Source organism: Delphinus delphis, chromosome 14 (assembly GCF_949987515.2).
Source record: "Delphinus delphis chromosome 14, mDelDel1.2, whole genome shotgun sequence".
Taxonomy (NCBI): domain Eukaryota; kingdom Metazoa; phylum Chordata; class Mammalia; order Artiodactyla; family Delphinidae; genus Delphinus; species Delphinus delphis.
The window spans coordinates 59,920,779-59,945,051 of NC_082696.1; the positions used below are offsets into that span (position 1 = coordinate 59,920,779).

Genomic DNA, 24,273 nt, shown 5'->3' on the forward strand with positions numbered 1-24,273 from the left:
TGGCATCTAATGGCTTATAAAGAAAATTCTAGGAAAAAAATCAATTCATATCATGAAGCTGAACTTTATTTATGGAGGTCTCACTTGTAAGAGTCTGTTAACCTCATCTGTAGGTCTTTTTTGTAGGAATTTGGGGATTTAGAATGCCCAGTCATGTCCTAGAGATATGGTGAGCCAACCTGTTTGGAATGCTTGATGTGATTTGGTTATAAGCTTCTCGTATATCAGTTCTGGGTATCTTTTACTAATACTTTGCTGACTCATAATTATTGGTGAACTGATTGTTTAATTTTTCCTTTAACCATTATTTTAATTATAAAAGGCCAGATAATTCTTTACCTGGATTTTAATTGCTATGAACATTTATAGGAAAGTTAAGGATGAAGGCTTAAATGTAAGTGATGTGTGTGTGCATGTGTGTGTGTAGAAAGAGAAATTATGTTTATTTTTCAAAATCTGTATTATATAAAACTTGGAATGCTAAATCATGTTTTCCCTTATTTATAGGCTGTTGGTATAACTTACGGGAATCTGCCGACACTTTCTGATAAATCTGCCATGGTCACAAAGTCCTTAGAATACCTTGGTGAAATATTAAAATATATAAAACCTTATCTGGGAAAAAAAATTTCCAGTGCAGGTCTGCAGCTGACTTATACGATAATGGGTATGTATTCCTGACATTATTAAAACTTCCCTAGGTTGAGCCTATAGTATCGTGATGGATAGGAATATACTAACACACTAGCTAAATCACTGCTGTCTGTACAGTCTTAAGAATGATCTGAAAGACAGTGATTTAGTTTAAAATAATTCAGGTTGGCTTTCAAGTGTATCTCTGTCTTGCTCCACCTCCTTTCAGAACTTTTCTTGTTATGCTTGGTTAATATTAAAATTCATTATGATCAATACAGAAAATATACCAACTCCAGTTTGCTACCAATAGTCTGTTTTGAATCACTAACCTTGTGAATGCCTGCATAATTAAAATGGACCTTTTTTCAGTGCTTACCTATGCTTTGTTAGAATTTAAAACATCAGAAAGCCATCACTTTCTTCTGTTTTTATGGTCTGCTCTGTATGAAGGAGGTCAGGAAAGGATTTCTTACAGCGCTAAAGATACATATGCTTCAAATCTTGTTTCTCACAATACTATGTTTTCTTCTTTCAAAAAGAATGTGTCTGTTCTATAACAACAGAGTTCATTCTTCTTTAGGAAGTCAGTAATTTGAATATCTTTTTTCACTAAAACCATGTTGCTAACCAAAACTAGGGACTGGATAAAGGGTTTTTTTTTTTTTTTCTCTGTGGCCAAAACCTTATATCTGTTCCCTTTGATCTTGTGAACATATGAATAAACCTGATTTGGGCTGTCTGAAACCTTTTATCTTTGTTGTGAAAGATAAAGGAGAATGTGCAAATGTGTAAATATGGATGATGTAGAATGTAGTGAAAGCAATAGTAGCAATTCGGTCATTTTAATTTTAAAGAAACTTAAATGAGAATTTATTATAAATTTAATTTAGTAAGATGTAGATTAATATGTATTTCAGCATTTAAGCTTTTTTTAAAAAAATTTTATTGGAGTATAATTGCTTTTCAATGGAGTGTTAGTTTCTGCTTTATAACGAAATGAATCAGCTATACCTATACATATATCCCCATATCTCTTCCCTCTTGCGTCTCCTTCCCTCCCACCCTCCCTGTCCCACCCCTCTAGGTGGTCACAAAGCACAGAGCTGATCTCCCCATGCTACGTGGCTGCTTCCCGCTAGCTATCGGTTTTACATTTGGTAGTGTATATATGTCCATGCCACTCTCTCACTTTGTCCCAGCTTACCCTTCTCCCTCCTCGTGTCCTCAAGTCCATTCTCTAGTAGGTCTGCATCTTTATTCTATATTCCCGTCCTACCCCTAGGTTCTTCATGACTTTTTTTTTTTTTTTTTTTTTTTAGATTCCATATATATGTGTTAGCGTACGGTATTTGTTTTTCTCTTTCTGACTTACTTCACTCTGTATGACAGACTCTAGGTCCATAGCAGTTAAGCTTATAATTTATTAGTTGCTAGTTGCTATCAGATTTTTGCTAAGCTAAATGTATGATTTCAGAAGTATGTCTGTATTTTACAAAATATGTGATTGTCTTATCAGGAGCTGCAAAATCATTTGGATTGGTGATACATAGACCCATGTCAAAATTCTCCTTATGAAGAATTGAGGGCCTTCTTTGTTTTGTTATATGGTTGAGTTTTTGATTTAGTGGCAGGTGGATACTGTATTGTTTGCCTTTGTCTAGATCTCAGAGACTGGGAAAAGAGTACACTGCTACAGTGTTACCCGTTTAGTCAGCAGAAATTAGGAACAGATAATTTACTGTCTTCTACATGTACAAAGTTTAGAACAAAGTAGAGAAAGAGCAAATATAAACTTTTGAGAGTTAGAACCTCTTCTAGGTGTGCTGGGGTTGGAATATCACATCCACCTGAGGGAAAGAGAGCTAACCGCGGAAACACTGCTTTGCTCTCCTGGCCTGCTCCTCCCTGAGGATGCCTCTGCTTTTTGCTTGCAAGGCTGCTAGTGGGAGGTGCGAACTGTTGACAAAACCCCTCCAGATTAAGGTGTCTGGGGTCTTCACTGTAGCTAGGTGATTTCTGAGAAAGCAGGATTGATCTCTCAGTAGTATCTTCCACTTTCCTCCTGTTTATATCTTTTTTTTTTCCCCCTCATTCTTTATATCTAATTTTCCTGTTTCCATGCCTTTCCTTTTGATCATCCTTCTTTCTTGGGATCATTCATCCCCTTTGGTCTTTGTAACTGAAATTCTACCCATGATCCTTCAGGGTCCAGCCCAGGAAGACCTGCTCTCCCTGACTGTGCTTCATCTGTCCTTCTGCTCTGACATTTTTTGTAGTTTACCACTTATTATAATTATCTGTCTACTTGGTGCGCCCCCACGAAAATTTAAACTTGCTTATGGTTAGTGGCCGTATCTTTAGAACTTTTTATTCCCTTAGTCGTATTGTATTTTGGACAAATAAGAACATTTAGTGAGTTTATTTAGTTCATTTAGTATGTCAGGCACTGGATTGGGAACTGAGGATACAGTGGTTAAAGAGCTTCTCCATTGTAGAAGATGCCATATACTAAATAAATATTTCTGGAACTTAATTATTTTATAAATCTAGCTAATAGTACATAATGCATTTTGTAATGTTACTAAATGAGCAAAGTTACTTTCTAACTATAAATACATCTAAAAATATATATTGTAATGATCCCAATTCTTTTTTTTAAGGCTTAGTATATACATAGAGTAGAAAATAAGTTAATATGTAAGAGTTCTAGTGTGATCCAACAGCACATTAAAAGGATCATATACCATGATCAAGAGGGGTTTATTCCAGGAATGCAAGGATTCTTCAATATACGCAAATCAATCAATGTGATACACCATATTAACAAATTGAAGGATAAAAACCATATGATCATCTCAATAGATGCAGAGAAAGCTTTTGACAAAATTCAACACCCACTTATGATAAAAACCCTGCAGAAAGTAGGCATATAGGGAACTTACCTCAACATAATAAAGGCCATATATGACAAGCCCACAGCAAACATCATCCTCAATGGTGAAAAACTGAAAGCATTTCCACTAAGATCAGGAACAAGACAAGGTTGCCCACTCTCACCACTCTTATTCAACATAGTTTTGGGAGTTTTAGCCACAGCAATCAGAGAAGAAAAGGAAATAAAAGGAATCCAAATCGGAAAAGAAGAAGTAAAGCTGTCACTGTTTGCAGATGACATTATCCTATACATAGAGAATCCTAAAGATGCTACCAGAAAACTACTAGAGCTAATCAATGAATTTGGTGAAGTGGCAGGATACAAAATTAATGCACAGAAATCTCTGGCATTCCTATACACTAATGATGAAAAATCTGAAAGTGAAATCAAGAAAACACTCCCATTTACCATTGCAACAAAAAGAATAAAATATCTAGGAATAAACCTACCTAAGGAGACAAAAGACCTGTATGCAGAAAATTATAAGACACTGATGAAAGAAATTAAAGGTGACACAAATAGATGCAGAGATATACCATGTTTTTGGATTGGAAGAATCAACATTGTGAAAATGACTATACTACCCAAACCAATCTACAGATTCAATGCAATCCCTGTCAAACTACCACTGGCATATTTCACAGAACTGGAACAAAAAATTTCACAGTTTGTAGGGAAACACAAAAGACCCCGAATAGCCAAAGCAATCTTGAGAAAGAAAAATGGAGCTGGAGGAATCAGGCTCCTGGACTTCAGACTGTACTATAATGCTACAATAATCAAGACAATATGGTACTGGCACAAAACAGAAATATAGATCAATGGAACAGGATAGAAAGCCCAGAGATAAACCCATGCAAATATGGTCACCTTATCTTTGATAAAGGAGGCAAGAATGTACAGTGGAGAAAAGACAGCCTCTTCAATAAGCGGTGCTGGGAAAACTGGACAGGTACATGTAAAAGTATGAAATTAGAACACTCCCTAACACCATACACAAAAATAAACTCAAAATGGATTAAAGACCTAAATGTAAGGCCAGACACTATCAAACTCTTAGAGGAAACCATAGGCAGAACACTCTATGATATCAATCACAGCAAGATCCTTTTTGACCCACCTCCTAGAGAAATGGAAATAAAAACGAAAATAAATAAATGGGACCTAATGAAACTTCAAAGCTTTTGCACAGCAAAGGAAACCATAAACAAGACCAAAAGACAACCCTCAGAATGGGAGAAAATATTTGCCGATGAAGCAACTGACAAAGGATTAATCTCCAAAATTTACAAGCAGCTCATGCAGCCCAATAACAAAAAAACAAACAACCCAATCCAAAAATGGGCAGAAGATCTAAATAGACATTTCTCCAAAGAAGATATACAGATTGCCAACAAACACATGAAAGAATGCTCAATATCATTAATCATTAGAGAAATGCAAATCGAAACTACAATGAGATATCATCTCACAGCAGTCAGAATGGCCATCATCAAAAAATCTACAAAGAATAAATGCTGGAGAGAGTGTGGAGAAAAGGGAACCTTCTTACACTGTTGGTGGGAATGTGAATTGATACAGCCACTATGGAGAACAGTATGGAGGTTCCTTAAAAAACTACAGATAGAACTGCCATATGACCCAGCAATCCCACTACTGGGCATACACCCTGAGAAAACCATAATTCAAAAAGAGTCATGTACCAAAATGTTCACTGCAGCTCTATTTACTATAGCCAGGACATGGAAGCAACCTAAGTGTCCATCAGCAGAGGAATGGATAAAGAAGATGTGGCACATATATACAATGGAATATTACTCAGCCTTAAAAAGAAATGAAATTGAGTTATTTGTAGTGAGGTGGATGGACCTAGAGTCTGTCATACAGAGTGAAGTAAGTCAGAAAGAGAAAAGCAAATACCGTATGCTAACACATGTATATGGAATCTAAGGAAGAAAAAAAAAAAGGTCATGAAGAACCTAGGGGTAAGACGGGAATAAAGACACAGACCTACTAGAGCATGGACTTGAGGATATGGGGAGGGGGAAGGGTAATCTGTGACAAAGCGAGAGAGTGGTATGGACTTATATACACTACCAAATGTTAAATAGATAGCTAGTGCGAAGCAGCCACATAGCACAGGGAGATCAGCTCAGTGGTTTGTGACCACCTAGAGGGGTGGGACAGGGAGAGTGGGAGGGAGATGCAAGAGGGAAGAGATATGGGAACATATGTATATGTATAACTGATTCACTTTGTTCTAAAGCATAAACTAACACACCATTGTAAAGCAATTATACTCCAATAAAGATGTTAAAAAAATAAAAATAAAAAAGCTAGTGTGGCTCTCTTTGAATTGTGGGAGTTGTTCCCCACAAGTTTTCTATATTTTCAGCTTTATCAGTAAATAAGTCATAGTTTATAGCCAGGAAAAATACTAAGTTTCTTACAAAGCCACTCTGTGTATTTAAACCTTTCTCAAAGTTTTTTTACTTAAAAATTTTCTTTTTCTTTGCATTATTAATTTCCTACACACCCGAACGTTCTTTGCTGAAAATTTCAAAGTAGGGGCTTGATATTGCAGTAAAACAAATATGTCATCTCAACTTTCTCTGAACTCATAAAACTTAAGGTCTTCAGCCAAGTGTTTTAACCATTGCACAAGATAAAATACAAGGGTAGATGATGCATTTTGGGTTGGAAGTTCCTTGCTCTTTATAAGTTAGTACCTGTGTGACTCTTAAGAGTGATATGAATCATTTCAAATGTTGGTGGTGATGGCAGTTCGTCTTACTGGTATACTAATGTTGCTTAGAATGTGAGCTTTTCTTACATTGCTGTCATTCTCAAATTTCTCACTCACTGAAAGAATGAGAAGCCAGCATTATTTAAAATATTGCTAAGTGAGCATTGTGTTTCTTTATGATTGATTATTGTATTTCCTTTTACAACAGAAGATTAATGTTGCTGTTTGTTGTTCTTAGAAGTGATTATTAGTTTGGTTCTTTTTTTTAAAAAATATCTGTGTATCCTTCTATAAGCATATTTTTGTTTTCCTTCAGAGCTTGAATTTTAAACTTTTTGTTTTATGGAAGTGACTTTGAATTTTATCATCTTTTTTGCTTTCTAAGATGGAATAAAATATAACAGTTTATGCAGCACATGTACCATTGCTGTTTGGACAAGTACTTAATGTTCTCCTTTTAAATTCATATTTTTCAGTAAAGGAGACCTCAATTGCAGTAATATACTCTAAAGGAAAGTATATATCTGCTCTTAATTACTTTATTAAACAAAAGGTGCTCATTTGATAAGTTTTACTATCATTAAATGTAGCAATTGACAGACTCCCATCATCAAAGCAACCATAATATATTTCATGTAGTAAAGAAGTCTGTTTCTCTTCTTTTTTTTTTTGCGGTACGCGGGCCTCTCACTGTTGTGGCCTCTCCCGTTGCGGAGCACAGGCTCCAGACGTGCAGGCTCAGCAGCCATGGCTCACGGGCCAAGCCACTTCGCGGCATGTGGGATCTTCCTGGACTGGGGCACAAACCCATGTCCCTTACATTGGTAGGCGGACTCTCAACCACTGCGCCACCAGGGAAGCCCTCTTTCTCTTCTTTTGAATCAAAATTTAAATTCATTTTTTGCTCATGTTAAATAACTGAAACTTATAAAAACTGAAGTTCCAGGAGGTTAAGTGATTGCTTCAAGATGTTACAGCTAATCATTTTTCCTGCTTTAACAATTAAATTTAGTTATACCTCTTCTTGTTGCAAACTGGGTTGAGACAGCCTGTAAATTAAATGTAAAATATGGAGAAATAAGGGTATCAATAAAATGGAGAGTAGTATGATGAAACCCAGGGAAAAGTGAATATATACATAAAAGCATAATATATGATCTTACAGTGTTCTTAAAGTTGAACTATAAATTTGCCTCTGAGTTTCCTAGCAACCAAAGCAAAAAGAGAGATCTGGTTAATTGCAACATTCAATCTATATATTCACATAATGTATAACCACACATTGTGTGTATCTATTAAATGCCAGTTGCTCAGGAAATGTATATTTTTCTTGGCCCAGAACTCAGAGAGTTGTCTCTTTAGTGAAATACTTGGCGTAAGTCTTTTGACTCTTAATACATGTTTCTTCCCATTGCCAACTTTAACTTGGTCCTACGTGTTATAAATATACTTTTTTTCAGTGGAATGACAAAATTTTCTGGTTAGAAGATAACCATAATTTCTCTTACTGCTCTTCTGTGTTAGGAACTCTTGTGAAATCATGGGCACAGATCTTTGCCACCTCTAAAGCCCAAAAATTACTATTCCGGATCATAGACTGTTTACTGCTGCCACATACAGTATTACAGCAAGAGAAGGAGCTGCCTGCACCTATGTTGACTGCAATTCAGAAGAGCCTTCCTTTGTATCTCCAGGTATAGTAAGTGTGCCTACTTAAAAGTTAAAAAAAAAAAAAAAAATTGACACCTGCCTTAAAACAGTTTACTAATTGCAGATATCAAAACCATACATTGTAATCCTAATGTACATGTGTGATGTTGCACTTCCATTGAACAGATTTAAAATTCCTGTTGGTTTGGGCTCTGAATACAAAGATGGAAGAGGTAAAAGCTCCACCCTCAAGAAACTTAAAGTTGAGAGAAGAGACCAACCAGCAGAGACACTCCCAGCAGTGTTTTCAGTATTTGCCTTAGAGACCTCAGCTATCCGTCAGCCAGATGGGGATGAGGAGATGCAAGAGAAGATAGTTGTAGTAAAGGATATTAGGTGTTAAAGAGCAGAGAGGGTAGGAGTTGAAGGACTGTACCTGTCAGAGGGAACAGCATGTAGAGGGCATAAGCTGTAAGAAATATGACACATGGGGAAAAAGCAAATAATTCTGGTGTGGCTGGAGGCTCATACAGGAGGGGCCACACATAGTGAAGGGTTTTGTGTGGCATACTAAGAAGTTTGGACTTGTTCTTGTAATACATGGGGACTGTTGATGGATTTGGGGCAAAAAAGTGGGAGTGACATACCATATTTACATTTTTAGAAAGGTGATTCTGGTCAACGTTTAGGTTGGTGTGGAGGTTAGATTGGAGACTTGGAAGGTAGTGAGTAGTTCATTATCTGAAGGTTTTGAACTAAGGCAGTGGGTGTACAGGTGCACAGCAGATTTTAGAAACATTTAGGATCTCCAGTCACAAAGTTGCTGAGTATGTGCTGTAGAGTAACAGAAATAGAACACTTCCTAGATTCCATAGTGGCTGCTAATGTCAATAGCAGTGTGGAGTGCTTGCTCCATGCGGCCCTCTGAAACCAAAACAGTCCACTTAATAAGAATTCTTATAAACTTCCTAAGTTGAAAATTTTGGTAAATTATCCATTTGGCAGAACTGACTTGGAGCTATATCTTTAATTTCTTAAAGGTATAAGCTCTCCTCTTCAGAATTTTTTTTAAAATATCCATTTATTTCTTTATCTTCTTCTGATATAACATGCTTTTCCTCAAACAGAGCTTTTCCTCTTCTTCATTTGTCTTCTGTAAGGGTGGGGGAGTCCATTGTTTTTTTTTTTTTTTCAATTGTTATTCAAGTGCTTATGTTTTTAACAGCTCTGTGCTATTTTTCATTAGAAATAAACTTTCAAAATCTCCTATTGGGTAAATACCATTTAAAGTTAAAATGGAGACATGACAGTCATTTCTGATTATTTCTCTGGAAAAACCACATTGTGAATCACAAAGTACCAAATTATTAATGAACTTTTAGAGCATAATTTGTTGCTCTGTTGGTGATTATTTAGTAAAATGCAATATTTAGTAATATTAACAGGAAAGAATTATATTTCTCAGGGTGTTGGTTTGTTTGTAAGTATCAAATACTGCAGTCCATATGAAAGTATCTCATTAACTTCTATATAAATAGAAGGGATTAAATCAGCAGACATATAACAAGACATTGTGAGTTCTGTATGACCTTGATCAAACTCTTAACTTCTCTAAACCTCAATTTCTCCAGATGTAAAATCAGAGATAAAATAACACTAAGTCAGTGGGGCTGTTTTTTGAAAAATTTAAATGGAATAATGAATATAAAGCATGTGGCACAGTGCCTGACATACAAAAACCTCAAAATAAATTGTCATTATTCTGAGTCTTAATCTTCTGCATTTCTCTCCTTTTGTTATTTTTTAAAAATTTATCACATTTCTTAACATTGAAAATTTTTAGCCTACATTTTATAGTCTTACTCGGATAAAATGAGCTGTACCATAAGTTTAAAAATAGACTAAAATGTATTTTATAACTTTGTAATACATATATATGTAGCTGATGAGTGTGGTGGTGAAATTTTCTAAAGATGAGAGGCAGAAGGAAGCTTCATGTGTCTTCCTACTCTTCTCCCCTGCCTCCTCTGGGTGTGCCCCCAATACATGTATGCTTGGTTAGGTACCACTGCATAGGTGTTACCCAAGGTCAGCTGCTCCCTGAGCTTCATACAAACATTACCTGTTGATGATGGAAGTTGTTCTTGTTGATTGTGATAAGTTACAAATTCTGATATAAATGCTTGGGACAAAATTAGTAACTTCCTAAATCTTTTTTTTAACTTTACCTTTTAGTATTTCTCTCTCTTTTTTTTTTCTCCTGTAGGGCATGTGTATCGTGTGTTGTCAGTCTCAAAATCCAAATGCCTATTTGACTCAGTTACTAGGGAATGTTATTGAGCAGTATATCGGGCGGTTTCTTCCAGCTTCACCACATGTTTTAGGTCTTGGACAACATCCTGTTTTGTTGGCATTGAGAAACTCAGCCACTGTTCCACCGATGTCCTCTCTAAAGAAATGCATTGTACAAGTCATAAGGTACATCTAAATATTAAAAATAGGTGGTATTTACAATTTATTATTCTCTATAAAAAAATAACAAAGCATCTCAAAAGTATTGGCAATCCTTAGGATACTGAGTTTAGAAACTTTTTTGAGAAGCATTATCTAAGAATTTACCAGAATGACTTGTCAGCCTAAGACAGTGCTCTTTATATTGCTTGTTTTCTCTATGTAGCTATTATTTTTCTTATACATGTCCCAAAGATATATATATATTTTCATCAGATAAACACTAATTGTATTTTGTACTGTACAAAATGAAGTAATTGTATTTTATAAAAGATGGTTAAGTGAAAAGATAAATGCTAATATGAAAAAGGAAGCAATATGAAGTCCTATTTTTGTTAGTCTACTGTCTTAATAACTCAGTTTATTATTAGGCAGATGAATCAATGAAACTTGTTAGGTTTTCTACTAAACTCCAATATCTTTTAACTATAACAGTAGAAATTATCTTTTTTTTGTCTTCATGAGGTATTTAGCTTCACATGAAATTAGTTTTTAAACTTTAAGATGCTGTGGTGATATAGATTATTCTTGTCTAGTTTTCTTTCCTGTGTTTTTAATGATATGGTAGCTTTAATGTTCTGATGTTATCCATCACCTCACATGACAGAATCCCATGTCTAAGATCTGTTCTGCCTTCTGACCTTTTCTGTGTGTTGCTAGTGTTCTGTTACTCAGGTTTGAAAGCTTTACATTCTTTGTTCCCTCCCCTTTTCCAGCCTTTGGCAAATGATTGTTTCCTTCCCTTTTCACATGTCTTTTCTCTTATCACATTATACCTGGACTATTGCCAGTGTCCTAACTACTTTCACTTATCTCTTGTCTTTTCTTCCAGTCCCACCTAAACAATTCCCCCAGATTACTTTTCCTAAAATATTGTTCCAGTATGACACTTCCCTGCCTTCAAACCTTTATTCACTCCTTTTTGACTTGTGGAATAAACTCCATACTCCTTAGCTCTCCGTGATCTGTCACTTAACTTTTCCAAATGTAATACATATGGCATCATATATTGTTACCAGCCCTAATGAGATGGGTTTAATTATCACCCCCCAAAATGCTTTACATCTCCCTACCTCACAGCTTTGTTCATACCATTTTCTCCATTAAAATGCCATCCCTCTGGGCTAAATACTACCTAGACTTTATGAGACCTACACCTAATATCTCAGTGTACCATGATGCTTCTTTCCTTCTTCTGGAGTCACGTGCTCTTGATGATTCAATTCACAGAATCATGATATTTTTGCCTAACTTGTGTCTGAATTTCCAACAAGATTATAGTACGCTACCACTGTGTTTGAGACATTGCATAGGTAATTTTAGTACAAACCAAACGACAAGTGCTGAAGTGAAATCGAATCCTTAAGGTCTTCAAGTCGTTAAAGCCCAGTGTTTAGGATCTTGGCTGCTTTCCTTGACTTTCCTATTTACTTTGTATACAGTAAAAAATGTCTTTCTTATGATTTCTAGTTGAATACCTAAACACGTAACAATTCCTTTTTCTGTCTTTTTAAACACTCAGTAAAGAAATAGAGATTGCCTCCTATGACTTCCTCTATTCCAAGCTTTTCTACTCCTGGAGTTCCCCATCTTAGGGCCTCTTCTACTGAATTCCTAAGAATTCTGGGATTATCTTTCAAAGCACCTGTCACACTGTATTATAATTGTCCTTTTTTTTTTTTAATCTAACTTTTCCACTGAACAGTGAACCCCATGCTTTCAGAAACCATATTTTATACTCTTGTTCTTAGACTTGTACCTGGCACACCATGTACTAAATACTTTTTTCTAGGCTTTGGGAATTCATTATTAAACAAAACAGATAAAAAGCCCTTGCCGCTCAAAGAGTCAATGAATTTTGTAATATGTAATGTTTGTTGGAAGTCATTGTATAGAGTAGAAATGATGAAGGCATAGTTCTGCCCTTAAGGAATTTATAATCTTTAGTGATTTCTATGCCCCATTTTGGCAAATTATTATTGCTTTGCAAGTATATTTAGATGTCTAGCTTAGATTTAGCTATATCTGACACTTATTCATATTGTCTTGACTTTTTAGAAACTGAACAATTTTCACTTTCATTTATTCACTTAAAAAAAGTATACTGAACACCTGTTATGAGCTGAGACCTGTTCTAAGAGGTAGAGATACAAAAATGAATCAGATAAATTATCTTTATGACCTCTGTTGAGTTCGAATGCTAAAAATTGTCCTGCTTTAAGAGAAGATATTATATCCTAAATTACCTCTCTGATTCTTTTACTTCATAAGGGAAGGAAGGAGGTAGGCTGGAATGGGAAGATGATTTCTAGTATAGTCCTCTTATTTATTTGGAAATATAAGACCCCCCTTCAAATCCCTAAGTAAATAAATATGAGGAGAGAATCTTTACGCAAATTTGACGTTAGAGAAAATGTTGCATCATTGAGGAGCTGATAGAGGAGATCCAGCTTATATTACAAAGTTAGATTTTTATTAGATTTTGATTAAGTGTATTAAGTATATTTTAAGACCAGGTTGCTTTATATTTTGTTTGTATCTGTATTCTGCTTTGGCCCTTATAGCACACCAAAAGGATGTGCAGTCATTGCTTCAAAAATCTTAGGTTTGAAGAAAACATGGTAAAATATACATACTTTTTAAAAATTGTGTTTTACTAATTTGGGAGCTAAAATAGGCCAGTATCTTTAAAGTGTATGACATTTGATTCTGCTCTATTAAAACTTTAAAGAGAAGGAAAAATAAAATTATGCTTCTTTTCAGGAAATCCTACTTTGAGTTTAAAGGATCCTTGCTCCCTCCTCGCTTAGCATCCATTCTGGCCTTCATCCTCCAACTTGTTAAGGAAACTAACATTGATGTTTCCGAGATTGAACTCCTCCTCCCAGGAGTATTAAAATGCTTGGTGTTGGTCAGTGAACCTCAAGGTTAGTTCGTTTACGAGTTTGTGTTTGTTATACTTTTATGTTCACAAATTAAGAGTGTATTCTTTCCTATCAGTTAAATCAACATTTACAAAAATATATGGTTATTTTATATCAGTTTGATTATATCATGGCTAAAGAACAAACTCCAGCCAATAGCTGAGGTTGGGAATGATAAAATGATTAAAAACTGACATGTTTCAGTCTAGTTGGTTTTTTTTTTTCTCCCAGACAAATAGTTTAAGTTTATTTAATTTTTATTCAATCAGACTCCAGTATTAAATGCAACTTATTTAAATATCAAGTGGTGAAGGGTCAGCATACTTTCTCCTATTCAGATTTCTGCTAGAATATGTAAGCTGATCTCTCGGCAAAGAGATCAGATCACTGATCCTTTCGTTTTCAGTCTCATCAGCCTTACTGCCAGTGATTGCTTTAAAATATTACATATTTAGTCCTCCCTGTGAGTAGCATGCTTTAATAAGCTTATTGGTAATATGCAGAATAGTGGCTATAGTTCTATCCTGAAGGGGTTTTTGTGTGTGTGTGTGTGTGTGTGTGTGTGTGTGGTACGCGGGCCTCTCACTGCTGTGGCCTCTCCCGTTGCCGAGCACAGGCTCCGGACACGCAGGCTCAGTGGCCATGGCTCACGGGCCTAGCCGCTCCGTGGCATGTGGGATCTTCCCGGACCGGGGCACGAACCCGTGTCCCCTGCATCAGCAGTCAGACTCTCAACCACTGCGCCACCAGGGAAGCCCCTGAAGGGGTTTTTAGTATAAATAGGATGGGGTGCGTGTGTGTGTGTGTGTGTGTATGTTTGTGTATTTGTCATTATAACGTGATTGTTTGCGGCAGGCTTCTCACATGCTTCTACCTAAGTACTTCTAACTACTGTGATAAGTGAGTACAGTGTATATCCTAAAGAATATGAGGGCAAAAAAGTGGTAGCTGAAAGCTCAAACAGCTCTTTGAAATGTTCTGTTTTATCTCAAAAATTGATGCATATTTTGTTTTAATCCACATTATTTTGATGTTTAAAATGTTCATCTCTGCTTCCAAGCTTGCTTTTGTGAAAAATGTTGTATTATGTTAATATAAAATACCCTTACTTGATAATAACACCTCTTCAGTGAAGAATATCCAGAAATAGACCCCAGACTCTTCTTTAGAAATTTTACCTTCTTTGAAAACGTTTGCATACTTCTACTTTCAGTGAAAGCCTGTTGTATTATACAGTACAAAATCTGAGACAGAGCAGACAGTATAGCATTTTAACTAGCCCCTTGTTTCATTGAGGGTAATATTTATCACGAAGGAGATCAGGGTTTGGGAGGGGAATTTTGCTGCTCATCTCTAGCTAGTGGTGCATTGCATGTTCCAAATAGAAGGTATACAGAATGCTCTGTCTCCACATGGCCGTCTTTGTAAGCGGAAGAAACAGTGTTAAACACAGGTTTGTGTGATTGGCTCAGAGAAAATTCTGACTCTCCTTGTAGTCTCAGTGTTTAGAAGGACAGTGTGTAAAATCGTAGAAAAGTAGTGTTACTAAATGACACAGCAGTTCCATTCCTAGATACATGTCCAAGAGTATTTTAAACATATGTCCACTCAAAATACCTGTACATCAGAGCTTCAGGAGTTACACTTCCAGCATGACAACATGAGGAGCTCTGCAGCCCTGCTCCCCAGAAAAACTGGTGAAAATTATTTAAAAGAGAGCATTTCAATTTTCTGGAAGTGGTCCTGAGGGTACAAAACAAATGGAGAAACATTATTTGAGAAAATATACTGAAGTCTTGGTAGGAACAGCAAGTCTTTGATATTTGAACCAAGATTACTCCCTTCTCTGCTCCTAGCTCAGTAAGATGGAAACTTTGCTTTAGACTGGTAAATTAAATAACTAGAGTTCCAGCTCCCAGTAGGAGGGCTGTCTTCCTGTGAGAGGCAGGATATGTGTTTCTCATTCTGCCTCCTAGCTATCTGATGGTAAGGCTGTATTCCAGGGGAGTGTGGGTGAGAAGTGGGACCTTCATTCTTCCATTCAGCCCCCACTCGTGGGATGGGTACACTATACTGAGTATGGCACCAATGAGAATACTGGGGCACTGATTGTCCTTGCTCCAGTTTAGAAGTGGAGATTCCATGCCGAGAGGACCTGCGGCTAATACCCCTCCTTCCAGAAGCATTCAGCACCTAAAGTGGGTATGTCACTCAGAAAGTAGTGGACACCATGGTCCCTGTCCCCAGCACCAGAGCTACACCTCTGAGTTTTGCCTGGGAGTGGGAGAAAACCATAGAATAGAGAACTCTGAATCTCTCCCAAAGGAACTGACTTGCAACAAAGTGTGAAAAAGTTCAACCTTGAGGGTGCTGTCAAAAACAGTGGAGTTTGTGGTTGAAAGGCAATAGGTGAGAGAATGATAGATTTATTGGAGGTATAAGCAGATGGTTGCACAATTCTGTGATTATATTAAAAACCATTGAATTGTGCATGTTAAATGGGTGAATTGTATAGTATATAAATTATATGACAATAAAATGGTTATTTTTTTAAAATACTAAAAAAGGATAACCCAGTTTTTTAAGAAATGCTCAGTTCAATTAAAGAAATAAAGATGACAGATATTTTTTTAAAAACCCTGTACACTAATGCTTATTGCAGTGTTATCCATAATAGCCCCAAAATGGAAACAACCCAAATGTCCATCAACTAATGAATTGATAAGCAAGATGAAGTAAATCCATACAGTGGAATATATTCAACCATGAAAAGGATTGAAGTACTAACGCATTCTATAACATGGATGAACCTTAAAACATTATGCTGGATGAACTTCCTTCAAGATGGCGGAAGAGTAAGATGTGGAGATCACCTTCCTCCCCACAAATACATCAGAAATACATCTACACATGGAACAGCTCCTACAGAACACCTACTGAACACTGGCAGAAGACTTCAGACCTTCCAAAAGGCAAGAAACTCCCCATGTACCTGGGTAGGGCAAAAGAAAAAAGAAAAAACAGATAAAAGAATAGGCACAGGACCTGCACCAGTGGGAGGGAGCTGTGTAAGGAGGAAAGGTTTCCACACACTAGGAAGCCCCTTCGTGGGCGGAGACGGGGTGGCGGAGGGGGAAGCTTCGGAGCCACAGAGGAGAGCACAGCAACAGGAGTGTGGAGGGCAAAGCGGAGAGATTCCCGCCCAGAGGATTGGTGCCGAGCAGCACTCACCAGCCCGACAGGCTTGTCTGCTCACCTGCCAGGGCGGGCAGGATCTGGGAGCTGAGGCTCGGGCTTCGGAGGTCAGATCCCAGGGAGAGGACTGGGGTTGGCTGCGTGAACACAGCCTGAAGGGGCTAGTGTGCCACGGCAGCCGGGAGGGAGCCCGGGAAGGAGTCTGGAGCTACCAAAGAGGCAAGAGACTGTTTCTTCCCTCTTTGTTTCCTGGTGCACGAGGAGAGGGGATTAAGAATGCCATTTAAAGGAGCTCCAGAGACAGGCATGAGACGCTAAGGCTGCTACTGCAGCCACCAAGAAGCCTGTGTGCAAGCACAGGTCACTCTCCACACCTCCCCTCCCGTGAGGCTGTGTAGCCCGCCACTACCAGGGTCCAGTGATCCAGGGATGACTTCCCCGGGAGAAAACACGGCGCTCCTCAGGCTGTTGCAGCGTCACACCGGCCTCTGCTGCTGCAGGCTCGCCCGCACTCCGTGCCCCTCCCTCCCCCTGGCCTGAGTGAGCCAGAGCCCCCAAATCACCTGCTCCTTTAACCCCGTCCTGTCTAAGGGAAGAACAGATGCCCTCAGGCAACCTACATGCAGAGGCGGGGCCAAATCCAAAGCTGAACCCCAGGAGCTGTGGGAACAAAGAAGAGAAAGGGAAACCTCTCCCAGCAGCCTCAGGAGCAGCAGATTAAATCTACACAGTCAACTTGATGTACCCTGCATCTGTGGAATACCTGAATAGACAACATCATCATCCCAAATTGAGGAGATGGACTTTGGGAGCAACGATATATATATATTTTTTATTTTTCCCTTTTTCTCTTTTTGTGAGTGTGTATGCGTATGCTTCTGTGTGTGATTTTTGTCTGTATACCTTTGCTTTTACCATTTATCCTAGGGTTCTGTCTGTCCGTTTTTGTTTTTTTTTTTAGTATAGTGTTCAGTGCTTATTATTAGTGGATCTGTTTTTTTGGTTTGGTTGTTCTTTCTTTCTTTTCTTAATTACTTTAAAAAATTTTTTTAATAATTATTTTTTGTTTTTTATTTTAATACCTTTTTTTTTTTTATCTTTTTCTTTCTTTCCTTCTTTTTTTTCCCTTTTATTCTGAGCCATGTGGATGACAGGTTTTTGGTGCCCCAGCCAGGCGTCAGGGCTGTGCCTCTTAGGTAGGAGAGCCAAGTTCAGGACATTGGTACACCAGAGACCTCCCAACTCCACATAACATCAAACAGCGAAAATCTCCCAAAGATCTCCATGTCAATGCCAACACCCAGCTCCACTCAACGACCAGCAAGATACAGTGCTGGACACCCTATGCCAAACAACTAGCAAGACAGGAACACAACCCCACCTATTAGCACAGAGGCTGCCTAAAATCATAAGGTCACAGACACCCAAAAACACACCACCAGACGTGGACCTACCCACCAGAAAGACAAGATCCAGCCTCATCCACCAGAACACAGGCACTAGTCCCCTCCACCAGGAAACCTACAAAAACCACTGAACCAACTTTAGCCACTGGGGGCAGACACCAAAAACAATGGGAACTACGAACCTGCAGCCTGCGAAAAGGAGACCCTAAACACAGTAAGTTAAGCAAAATGAGAAGACAAAGAAATGCACAGCAGATGAAGGAGCAAGGCAAAAACCCACCAGACCTAACAAATGAAGAGGAAATAGGCAGTCTACCTGAAAAAGAAATCAGAATAATGATAGTCAAGATGATCCAAAATCTTAGAAATAGAATGGAGAAAATACAAGAAACGTTTAACAAAAGACCTAGAAGAACTAAACAGCAAACAAACAATGATGAACAGCACAATAAATGAAATTAAAAATTCTCTAGAAGGGATCAATAGCAGAATAACTGAGGCAGAAGAATGGATAAGTGACCTGGAAGATAAAATAGTGGAAATAACTACTGCAGAGCAGAATAAAGAAAAAAGAATGAAAAGAATTGAGAACAGTCTCAGAGACCTCTGGGACAATATTAAACACACCAACGTTCGAATTATAGGGGTCCCAGAAGAAGAAGAGAAAAAGAAAGGGACTGAGAAAATATTTGAAGAGATTATAGTTGGAAACTTCCCTAATATGGGAAAGGAAATAGTTAATCAAGTCCAGAGAGTCCCATACAGGATAAATCCAAGGAGAAACATGCCAAGACACATATTAATCAAACTATCAAAATTAAATACAAAAAATATATTAAAAGCAGCAAGGGAAAAACAACAACTACCATACAAGGGAATCCCCATAAGGTTAACAGCTGATCTTTTAGCAGAAACTCTGCAAAGCCAGAAAGGAGTAGCAGGACATATTTACAGTGATGAAAGGGAAAAACCTACAATCAAGATTACTCTATCCAGCAAGGATCTCATTCATATTTGACAGAGATATTAAAACCTTTACAGACAAGCAAAAGCTAAGAGAATTCAGCACAACCAAACCAGCTTTACAACAAATGCTAAAGGAGCTTCTCTAGGCAGGAAACACAAGAGAAGGAAAAGACCTACAATAACAAACCCCAAACAATTAAGAAAATGGTAATAGGAACATACATATCAATAATTACCTTAAATGTAAATGGATGAAATGCTCCAACCAAAAGACATAGACTGGCTGAATGGATACGAAAACAACACCCGTATATATGCTGTCTACAAGAGACGCACTTCAGACCTAGGGACACATACAGACTGAAAGTGAGAGGATGGAAAAAGATGTTCCATGCAAATGGAAATCAAAAGAAAGCTGGAGTAGCAATTCTCAGACAAAATAGACTTTAAAACAAAGACTATTACAAGAGACAAAAAGGACACTACATAATGATCAAGAGATAAATCCAAGAAAAAGATATAACAATTGTAAATGTTTATACACCCAATATAGGAGCACCTCAATACATAAGGCAAATGCTAACGGCCATAAAAGAGGAAATTGACAGTAACACAATCATAGTAGGGGACTTTAACACCCCACTTTCACCAATGACAGATCATCCAAAAAGAAAATAAATAAGGAAACACAAGGTTTAAGTGATACATTAAACAAGATGGACTTATTTGATATTTATAGGACCTTCCATCCAAAAACAACAGAATACACTTTCTTCTCAATTGCTCATGAAACGTTCTCCAGGATAGATCATATCTTGGGTCACAAATAAAGCCTAGGTAAATTTAAGAAAATTGAAATCATATCAAGTATCTTTTCTGACCACAATGCTATGAGACTAGATATCAATTACAGGAAAAAATCTGTAAAAGATACAAACACATGGAGGCTAAACAAGGCACTACTTAATAACCAAGAGATCACTGAAGAAATCAGAGGAAATCAAAAAATACCTAGAAAAAAATTACAGTGGAAACACAGTGACCCAAAACCTATGGGATTCAGCAAAAGCAGTTGTAAGAGGGAAGTTTATAGCAATACAATCCTACCTTAAGAAACAAGGGACATCTCAAATGAACAACCTAAGCTTACACCTAAAGCAATTAAAGAAAGAAGAACAAAAAAAACCCAAAGTTAGCAGAAGGAAATAAATCATAAACATCAGATCAGAAATAAATGAAAAAGAAATGATGGTAAAGATCAATAAAACTAAAAGCTGGTTCTTTGAGAAGGTAAACAAAATTAATCATTAGCCGGACTCATCAAGAAAAAACCGAGAAGAATCAAATCAATAGAAATGAAAAAGGGGAAGTAACAACTGACATTGCAGAACGCAAAGGATCATGAGAGATTACTACAAGCAACTATATGCCAATAAAATGGAAAACCTGGAAGAAATGGACAAATTCGTAGAAATGCACAAGGTTCTGAAACTGAAGCAGGAAGAAATAGAAAATATGAACAGACCAATCACAAGCACTGAAATTGAAACTGTGATTAAAAATCTTCCAACAAACAAAAGCCCAGGACCAGATGGCTTCACCAGGCGAATTCTATCAAACATTTAGAGAAGAGCTAACAGCTATCCTTCTCAAACTCTTCCAAAATATAGCAGAGGGAGGAACACTCCCAAACTTATTCTGTGAGGCCGCCACCATCACCCTGATTCCAAAACCAGACAAAGATGTCACCAAAAAAGAATACTACAGACTAATATCACTGATTAACATAGATGCAAAAATACTAGCAAACAGAATCCAACAGCACATTAAAAGGATCATATACCATGATCAAGTGGGGTTTATCCCAGGAATGCAAGGATTCTTCAGTATACGCAGATCAATCAATGTGATACACCATTTTAACAAACTGAAGGAGAAAAACCATATGATCATCTCAATAGATGCAGAGAAAGCTTTTGACAAAATTCAACACCCACTTATGATAAAAACCCTCCAGAAAGTAGGCATAGCAGGAACTTACCTCAACAAAATAAGGCCATGGATGACAAACCCACAGCCAACATCGTACGCAATGGTGAAAAACTAAAGCCATTTCCACTAATATCAGAAACAAGACAAGGTGTTTCCCACTCTCACCACTGTTATTCAACATAGTTTTGGAACTTTTAGCCACAGCAATCAGAGAAGAGAAAGAAATAAAAGGAATCCAAATCGGAAAAGAAGACGTAAAGCTGTCACTGTTGGCAGATGACATGATACTGTACATAGAGAATCTTAAAGATGCTACCAGAAAACTACTAGAGCTAATCAATGAATTTGTAAAGTAGCAGGATACAAAATTAATGCACAGAAATCTCTTGCATTCCTATACACTAACGATGAAAAAACTGAAAGTGAAATCAAGAAAACACTCCCATTTACCATTGCAACAAAAAGAATAAAATACCTAGGAATAAACCTACCTAAGGAGACAAAAGCCCTGTATGCAGAAAATTATAAGACACTGATGAAAGAAATTAACGGTGACACAAATAGATTCAGAGATATACCATGTTCTCGGATTGGAAAAATCAACATTGTGAAAATGACTATACTACCCCCAAACCAATCTACAGATTCAATGCAATCCCTATCAGACTACCCTTAGCATTTTTCACAGAACTAGAACAAAAAAATTCACAATTTGTATGGAAACACAAAAGACCCCGAATAGCCAAATCAATCTTGAGAACGAAAAATGGAGCTGGAGGAATCAAGCTCCCTGACTTCAGACTATACTATAAAGCTACAGTAATCAAGACAGTCTGGTACTGGCACAAAAACAGAAATATAGATCAATGGAACAGGATGGGAAGCCCAGAGATAAACCCACACACATATGGTCCCCTTGTCTTTGATTAAGGAGGCAAGAATATACAATGGAGAAAAGACAGCCTCTTCAATAAGTGGTGCTGGGAAAACTGGACAGCTACATGTAAAAGAATGAAATTAGAACACTCCCTAACACCATACACAAAAATAAACTCAAAATGGATTACAGACCTAAATGTAAGGTCAGACACTATCAAACTCTTAGAGGAAACCATAGGCAGAACCCTTTGTGACATCAGTCACAGCAAGATCCTTTTTGCCCCACCTCCTAGAGAAATCAAAATAAGAACAAATGGGACCTAATGAAACTTCAAAGCTTTTGCACAGCAAAGGAAACCATAAACAAGACCAAAAGACAACCCTTAGAATGGGAGAAAATATTTGCCAATGAAGCAACTGACAAAGGATTAATCTCCAAAATTTACAGGCAGCTCATGCAGCTCATTATCAAAAAAAAAAAAAGAAAAAAAAACCCAATCCAAAAATGGGCAGAAGACCTAAACAGACATTTCTCCAAAGAAGATATACAGATTGCCAACAAACACATGAAAGAATGCTCAACATCTTTTATCATTAGAGAAATGCAAAGCAAAACTACGATGCAATATCATCTCACAGCGGTCAGAATGGCCATCATCAAAAAATCTACAAACAATAAATGTTGGAGAGGGTGTGGAGAAAAGGGAACCCTCATACACTGTTGGTGGGAATGTAAATTGATACAGCCACTATGGAGAACAGTATGAAGGTTCCTTAAAAAACTAAAAATAGAACTACCATACAACCCAGCAATCCCACTACTGGGAATATACCCTGAGAAAACCATAATTCAAAAAAGAGTCATGCACCACAATGTTCACTGCAGCTCTTTTTACAATAGCCAGGACGTGGAAGCAACGTAAGTGTCCATCATCAGATGAATGGATAAATATGTTGCACATATATACAATGGAATATTACTCAGCCATAAAAAAACGAAATTGAGTTATTTGTAGTGAGGTGGATGGACCTAGAGTCTGTCATACAGAGTGAAGTTAGTCAGAAAGACAGCAACAAATATTGTATGCTAACACATATATATGGAATGTAAAAAAAAAAAGTCATGAAGAACCTAGGGACAAGACAGGAATAAAGACGTAGACCTACTAGAGGATGGGCTTGAGGACATGGGGAGGGGGAAGGGTAAGCTGAGACAAAGTGAGAGAATGGTGTGTATATGGATATATATACACCACCAAATGTAAAATAGCTAGCTAGTGGGAAGCAGTCGCGGAACACAGGGAGATCAGCTCAGTGCTTTGTGACCAGCTAGAAGGGTGGGATAGGGAGGGTGGGAGGGAGGGAGATGCAAGAGGGAAGAGATATGGGAAATAAGTATATGTATAACTGATTCATTTTGTTATAAAGCAGAAACTAACAACACCATTTGTAAAGCAATTTTATTCCAATAAAAATGTTTTAAAAAAAAGTGTATGAACTTCCAGTTATAGGATGAATAAGGTCTGAGAATCTAAAGGATAGGTTAGAAACTATAGTTGATAACACTGCATTGTATAATCAAAAATAAATAAATAAAAGTTTTTAAGTGAAACAAAAACAAAAACAAAAAAAACGTTATGCTGAGTGAAAAGAAAGCAGTCACATAAGACCACATGTTGTATGATTCCATCTATATGAAATTCCCAGAATAGACAATCCATAGAGACAGAAAGATCAGTGCCTCCGGAGACTGGGCGAGGAAGAAAATGGGGAAAGATTGCTAATAGGTGTAAGGTTTTGGGGGGAGGTGATGAAAATGTTCTGAAATTAGATAGTGGTGATAACTTCAAAGTTCTTATGAATATACTAAAAACCAATGAGTTGTACACTTTAAAAGGTTGGTTTTCATGTGTGAATTATACCTCAATAAAGCTGTTATTTTTAAAAAAACAATGCTTACTGTTAATAGTTTGTGAAGGCTATTTCTTCATGTTCTGGTACTTTTTCCACAGAAGAACTTGTGGGTTTTGTTTTTGTTTTTTTCAAGAAAACATCTTTAAAAAGACACAGTTATATTGGCTTTAGGATTGCATCTAATATGAGAACTTATTTGCTCAATAAAGACAAGTATGCTATATCTTCCTTATCCACTATCGTCATGCTATGGAAAACATTATCTGCTACTTTATTTTAATTAATTTAACTTCATGTGCATCACATGTTTTGTACTCTTGCCGTAGTGGATTACAGTTTCTTAAATTTTCCTTGTTCTTAGAGAAAGTAATTTTTTCCCCAGCTACTTATATTTAATGTTCCAAAAACAGCATAACAAAAATGTATTAGCATTTGGAACATGGTGAATTTTCTACATTCTTTGTTGATTTTTTTTGTTGTTGCCGTTTTTATGTACAAGTGCACAGTTGTAAAGGATTT

The 24,273-nt window shown here is 37.1% G+C and overlaps 1 protein-coding gene across 1 annotated transcript in view; it reads left to right on the forward strand.

The window, feature by feature from the left end:
• The window catches only part of MMS22L (MMS22 like, DNA repair protein), a 139,307-nt gene that overhangs the window by 109,652 nt on the left and 5,382 nt on the right, over positions 1-24,273 (forward strand). Inside the window, exons 19-22 of the mRNA XM_060030211.1 lie at positions 508-667; positions 7,842-8,011; positions 10,234-10,445; positions 13,242-13,405. Coding sequence (XP_059886194.1) covers positions 508-667; positions 7,842-8,011; positions 10,234-10,445; positions 13,242-13,405 — 706 coding nt within the window. The remainder of the gene's footprint in view (positions 1-507; positions 668-7,841; positions 8,012-10,233; positions 10,446-13,241; positions 13,406-24,273) is intronic.